At 37.7% G+C, this 7,079-nt stretch overlaps 1 protein-coding gene across 10 annotated transcripts in view; it reads left to right on the forward strand.

Moving 5' to 3' along the window:
• lrba (LPS-responsive vesicle trafficking, beach and anchor containing) overlaps nucleotides 1-7,079 on the forward strand; it is a 200,085-nt gene that overhangs the window by 129,086 nt on the left and 63,920 nt on the right. For all 10 annotated transcript variants that reach the window (XM_077523686.1, XM_077523683.1, XM_077523684.1 and 7 more), the window contains 3 exons: nucleotides 2,639-2,756; nucleotides 3,366-3,468; nucleotides 6,954-7,069. In XM_077523686.1, coding sequence (XP_077379812.1) covers nucleotides 2,639-2,756; nucleotides 3,366-3,468; nucleotides 6,954-7,069 — 337 coding nt within the window. The remainder of the gene's footprint in view (nucleotides 1-2,638; nucleotides 2,757-3,365; nucleotides 3,469-6,953; nucleotides 7,070-7,079) is intronic.

Raw genomic sequence — 7,079 nt, forward strand, 5'->3', positions numbered from 1 at the left:
TGTCCAACTAGTACCCGATGGCACATTGGCACAAAATGGTGACAAAATGAAAATAAAAACTATTTATAGTTGTAGACATCCACAATAAGTCATTTGTTTTCATTTGTTAACTGTTTGTCTGTCAAAATATGTTTTTAACGTGAAAGCAGTGCATGGCGGAAAAAAAAAAAAACAACTACTCGGCGCAGCTAAATGGTGTTAAAAGTATGAATTGTACATAAAAAAATAATGAAGTTATCAAATTCATTCTGGACAACATATGAACTTTTTCACTGCTGAAAATTGTTCAATGAGTCAAGTGTCCCTTTAAATTCCGCTAACATGTTTGAAAATGAACTACTGAGTGTTTCCATGGAAACAAGTTGAACTCCTGTTTGATAGCAGCTACTTGCCGGGTTGACGCCTCGCTTTAGCCACAATTTCGAAAGGAAAGCGCGGTTCAGGTCAAACCGAGCCGAGTGTGAGCGTAACAATTTGTGATGGCTGTCAACATGGCTGACTTGACCCCGCCCCCACCCCCGTGCTGCTGCTCATTCCAGCATTTAGACGTGCTACTCCTCTACTTAGCGCTGCTTTGTTAACAAGCCCTTTTTGCTTCAAAGGTGCCTGCGATGGTTTATAAAAAAAAAAAAAAAAAAAAAGCAGGAGCTGTCACGAAGCGAGCGTTATTATTCACCACACATATTCAAATGTGCGCTAGTGAGCTGAGGCGAGTTGAGTGTAAAAGGAGCTCATTAGAAGGCCGGCCGAGGCGGGAGGAGACCAGCTGAGGACGGCCACCGCTTGGGCCTTCTCTCCCAGGAATACGAGAGACTCACTTCAAAGTCTCGGGAGTTCAATTAAATGTGGATTAGTGGCGGGGACAAGGTGCCCCCAGACAACACAAGCAGGAGCAGCAGATATTAACGCTCTTCTCCAGACAAACAGTGTTCATTTGCATGCAGGAAGTAATGTTGTTTTTGGACATTGGCTTTGTTCATCTGCTGGATCCACTTGACCCCGATGCAAGTGGAAAGTAACAGTCAAGATCATCTGCCAAGCAGTTTTTTTTTTTTTTATCTAACTTTTTTTAATAGGGATGCACCGATCGATCGGCCACCCGATCATAATCGGCCGATATTCGTGAAAAAGTACGTGATTGGAATATTTGATCAAAGCTAGGGGTGTTAAAAAAAAATCGATTCGGCGATATATCGCGATACTACATCGCGCGATTCTCGAATCGATTCAATAATCTGCAGAATCGATTTTTTTTTTTTTTTTTTTTTTTTTTTTTTTTTTTTTTTTTTTTTTTTTAGGATTCACACCTTGAGCATGGAAGAATGTTATATGAACGGCACATTAAGCCTTAATATTTTTATTTTAATGCTGTTCAAATGTGAAACAGATTGCAAACTGTTTGTGTACAGTGGCTCACGGTTATAAGCCTCAAGTTTTAGATAAATATATTCATACAAATCTTACAGTGTACATGTACAAATTTACTGATAGTATTTTCTAAATTTGAATGGAAAAAAATCGCAACAATCGACTTATAAATTCGTATCGGGATTAATCGGTATCGAATCGTGACCATTCGTATCGGGATTAATCGGTATCGAATCGAATCGTGACCTGTGAATCGTGATACGAATCGAATCGTCAGGTACTAGGCAATTCACACCCCTAATCAAAGCCTTTTATTCCCCGATCAAAAATAGGGCTGGGTTCAAAATATCGATATCGTATCGACACGCCTTTTCATATCCCAATATCGATACATAAAACCATCTATCGATATATCGATATCCCCCACGAAGCCAGCTGGGATAGGCTCCTGCAACCCCACGACCCTTGTGAGGAAAAGCGGTTAAGAAGATGGATGGATGGATGGATGTCACAACAATGTGAATGTCGTGTCGTTTTTTTTTGTCATTTTATGCCACAGCCTGTACTGTGGTTGTAATTGATTTAAAGTATTTGTTTTTATAAGTCCATGTTAAATAAAACAGATTATTAGTGTAACTGCAATGGGTTAAATTCTTAATGTAAATATTCACATTGTTACTAATGCATTAAATTAGACTAAGAAGTTTCTACTATTTGCAGCATTGCTAATTTTGCCTGTCTAAAATAGATCCTGTGTGAATTTCTCAACCGAATCGAGAATTGTTGTGAATTGTAAATCGAATTGAATCGGACCCTTGTTAATCGAATCGAATGGATTCTGGAAACCTGAATCGATACCCAGCCCTACTCAAAAATCCTAAACCTAACCCATCCACGGGAGGCTTGGAACGGATTAAGGCATTTACATGGAAAATGCGTCTCTACTTACAAACTTTTCTAGTTAAGAACTTTCTTCCAGAAAGCGTACCTAACCATTGTGTTCCCGTCTTCCTCCTCCTCCCTCACCACCTCGTAATAAGTCATCTTTCAGCGCGCTAAATAGCTGCCATTTTAGCGCTAAAGGAATCCCTTTTTCATGGAGGCTGATCAATAAAAGACATTAATCGTGCTACTCAGACGGGAAGGTGAAAAATGAACTGGCCAGACCCTCCCGCTAGCCTCGGAATGCCGGAGAATCTTCATTATGGTCTTCTTTGATTTCAGTTGAATTTTTGTTGATTTATTTGTGTGTTTTTTGTTGTTGTTGCAGATTTTAGCATACACGGAAGGTCTTCATGGCAAATGGCTGTTCACGGAGATCCGAGCCATCTTCTCCAGACGTTACCTCCTGCAGAACACCGCCCTGGAGATCTTCATGGCCAACAGAAGTAAGGCGGCAGCATTTCAATCCGTTATGACAACAGTTTTAATCGTAATCGCTGACCATGCTCAGAACTCCGATCACTTATATCTGAAATCAACTTTCCCCATTGAAATGATTGGAAATGCCGTTAATCCGTTACAGCTCTCAAAAGCACGCCAACAATTTATTTCGTAAAGATTGTACTGCATAAAAAAATAGAATGTGAAGAATTATGAAAGTTTGGCTAGCCCCTCTATGGCATTCCACATTACGAGTTAGCATTCAGCTAGCGAACTTTCACAAGACACTTGTGCGGTTTGGTTGAATTTACGTAGTGTCATTCGTTTTATGTTTCGTTTTACAGTAAACTTCCACTGGGAGTGGCTTGAAGCATTCTTTGAAAAAATTGTTGACTGTTTGGTAAATTGTACACAGTGAAGGTGGAATAGACATCACCTGTTTCTTTTCATTAAAGATATATTACATCAAAAAAAAAAAAAAGAGCACTCACAAGGAGAAATAATTGATCTCGCAAACTAATGTGAATTGGGGCACTGACATGCATGGTATCACTATATTCATTGGAAACAATTCAAATTTTTAATAGATGAATGAATTTAATATCTTGCCACAGCCGCCATCATGTTCAACTTCCCCGATGCCGCCACCGTCAAGAAGGTGGTCCACAGTCTTCCCCGCGTCGGCCTTGGCACCAACTTTGGCCTCCCGCAAACCAGGTTCGTCAATACACAACAAGTGCTGTTTGCTGCATATGGAATCACGATTAATAACGCCACACTCATTTACGCAAACATTTTTCAATTTGATTTCCATTCCAAAGCCGCAACGGTTTTGCTCTTGATCACTTTTGTCAATCAAAAGTCAGAAGAAAGTCATGATGTCATTAGGGTCAGTATGTTACATATTTGCATTGATGTATTCCTATTAATATATATCTATTTTTTAATTAACAATATATTCAATAAGCATGTTTAAGATTTGTAAAAAAAAAAAAAAAAATCATGGCATTAAAGATTACTTTTGTCGCAGTTTTATTGAAAAAATTATTTTTAAAAATACTACTACTCTTGATAATAATGTTGTAACATGGCCCTCCTTGATCTCTTATACTCTGATGCCACTTGCTGGCCGATTTTGTAATAACTACCATTGCTTCAACAGTTCTCTTAAGTTCAGAGGCTGCATCAAAGCCATCTGTATGCTCTATCATAAAAACAACAACAAAAACGTATAAATACGTCTTTGGAACACTGTTAATATTTAAAATAGAACATATATATATGTTTTTGGGAGCAAATGAGTTAATGTTATAAGGATGTTAATCGTTGTCATATCTATTTACAGTAATTTGTGACGTATTTATTAACATGTTTATGTCTGTCTATGATTTAAAAAAAATAAATAAATAAACAAACCATAACTTTAAGTTGTGTGTAAAAATAATGACATCCAGGACAAATTCCCCCGTACAAGTTGCATTGCTCATCTGAGCACTGCTTCTGAAATTATACATTTATATGTTTTGATTGTGGCCAGCTGATTAATTGGTCCGACATTACAAATTAATTTTTACTTTACAAAATCATCCCGTGGGCCAGGTTAAACCCCTTTTTGCGGGCCCGATCCGGCCCGCATGTCGTATGTTTGACACCCCTGCTCTAGCATAAAAAAATTAAAAATTAAAATTAGAGCTGTCAAACGATTAAATTTTTGAATCAGATTAATCACATCGTAGAATTTTGATTAATCATGATTAATCACTGACTTAAAAAAGCTTTTTTGCCCACTGCACACGCTCATCCTGCTTTTTCTGATCAATTAATTATTTTCATAATTTAAAATGGGGAAAAAATGAGCGTACAGCATATGTAAACATTTATTAAATGCTTTACTTTAATGCATGTTTATTGCTCAAACTCCAACAGCTACCTTTAATGTAACCATCCACTGTTGGCTAAAAAGGATCATCTGCGGGCAAAATTAATAGTGTGATTAATCTGTGGTAATACAATGATTAATGCGATAATTTTTTGTGATTAATTAATTAGTTAACGCTTTAACTTTGACAGCACTAATAAAAAATAAAACGTATAAATACGTCTTTGGGACACTTAAAACATTAAAAAAAAACTGTATTTATAAGTTATTGGGTGCAAATGAGTTAATAGCAATAGTGAATAAAACAAAATCGTTCCATTTTTTTTGTCATCTTTTTAGAACAATTCAATGATTGATTGAGTGGTCATGGTAGTAGTAGTAGTAGTAATGTGAGTGTCCGCGTGTGTATGCAGGTGTGTGCGTGGGTGTTGAGGTCCATTAATCAGGTTAGTTTGCAGAGCGAGCAGGGTCACGTTGCCTCATTGACCTCAGACAGCAGCTCACGTATAGCCAAACAATGCACATTCACATCCACAGCAGTACTTGCATTACGTTCTATATGCACGCTTCTGATTTGCACCACACAGAATGCAAACATGTACGTGCAATGTTCATTATTTAATACAGAAAAAAAAAAAGGTCTTGTGGTGCAATTGGGTTCATATTTTCACTTTCAAGAAGCCTAATGACAGTAATCAGCGCACTGACAGTGATTTATTCCATCATTCCGCTTTTGTTTTAATTGGATTGGGGCTCATTTGTTTTTGTCCCGCCGCACGTAGTACTGCGCGCGCACAGTAGGTCTGCGTGTCTGCGTGTCTGCGTGCGCGCCTTCGGCTCAATTTATTGCATATTTGTCTACTTAACTGCTGAAGCTCTGCATATTTTTCACATGATGGCAGTTGTGTCGCAAGAGTCAAATACAGCCTGCAGGTCTGTTTTTTTTTGTTTTGTTTTTTCTACTCAATATGTTTTGTTCTGTAACGCAGAGCGCTAAAATATAGCTATAAATTGTATGTGAGTATTGTGTGACACTACAGTGAGCTGAACTGTTGTATATATATTTTTCTCGCGTGCGTCAAATACTCAAGATATTTTAACAGCACACGGACCGTGAACAAGACGCACGTTTTCTTCCTTGTTTGAATTGATTTAACGATGACGCTGTCATTATGCGCAATAAAACAATGAGTTTCCATTCCGTGAATCGTGGCCTTACTGTTTATATTTTGTACACGATTACGCCAAATATGGGATATTTTTATTGACCCTATAAAGCCTGAACCATGAAATATATGAGAAAAAAAAATCAGATTCTTTATAGAGTATTTATTGGTCCTTTTGAAGAAACAATTTTTGGGGGGGGAAATCAAGTTCCACATATGACTTTTGATTTATGTCATATTTGATATATCCGGTCACAATGCTTTAAATTTATAACCGTCAAAAATGTAATACTAAATTAAACAGACATATCAAACATATGAGTATTTCCAAAAAATCAGAACATTTCCCACTATTAATAAGTATAGGTGTCCCTCCTTTCTCAATCTGGGAAAGCCATCAGCTGGGTGATACTGCCCTCTAATGGATTATCTGCGCAATGCATGTGTCAAATCATAAACGTCAGGTTTTTAATGGGAGGGAAAAAATATACTCGTGAAATAGCGGGCTCAAAATGTCTTGTATTTGATATGATACGTTTGGCTTTATATTAACAGCACGTTCACCCTAAATGAGACACACGTTTTGTTCTTTGATCGTGTTGGACATTGTTGAACCACGATACTGCTATTAAGTGCAATGCAAATTAGCTAGCACACCAACTGTTAGCATTTTAGCGGTTGTCTTTAGAAATAGTGCCCGACGACTGATCAAGGTGACAAAATTTTAGCAATCAGCTTTTGTGCTTTCTCTACTTGGAATATATCTTACTACTGTATATGTTAGCTTACCCGCATTTAGCATGTTAGCAGTTCTCGCTCAATACAGTACCTGACTACATGGCAAGATCCCGAAGAAGCTGACTTGCATTTGTAATTTAGCATACCCACTGTTAGCATTTTATCTGTTCTCTTTAGAAATAGTTCCTGGCAAAAGTGCAAGTTGAAGAATCTTCATCAAAGCTGTGATTTGTTTACTCAAGTTGCTATCTTGCTATATGTTAGCATCACATAGCATGTTAGCATTGCGCCATCTCGGAAAGTACAAAATGTTCCAGAATTAACATTACGGTCCACATGAATTCTCTATTAGCATGCTAGCTTTTAGCATGATAAGAATTTCAATGATGTTATACAATAACCATGCATTGTTTTTTTAGGCGTATCTCCCTGGCCACACCAAAGCAGCTTTTCAAGGCGTCCAACATGACTCAACGTTGGCAACGTCGCGAGATCTCTAACTTCGAGTATCTCATCTTCCTCAACACCATCTCCGGTGCGTCCCT

Source organism: Festucalex cinctus, chromosome 6 (genome assembly GCF_051991245.1).
Source record: "Festucalex cinctus isolate MCC-2025b chromosome 6, RoL_Fcin_1.0, whole genome shotgun sequence".
NCBI classification, from domain to species: Eukaryota; Metazoa; Chordata; class Actinopteri; order Syngnathiformes; family Syngnathidae; genus Festucalex; species Festucalex cinctus.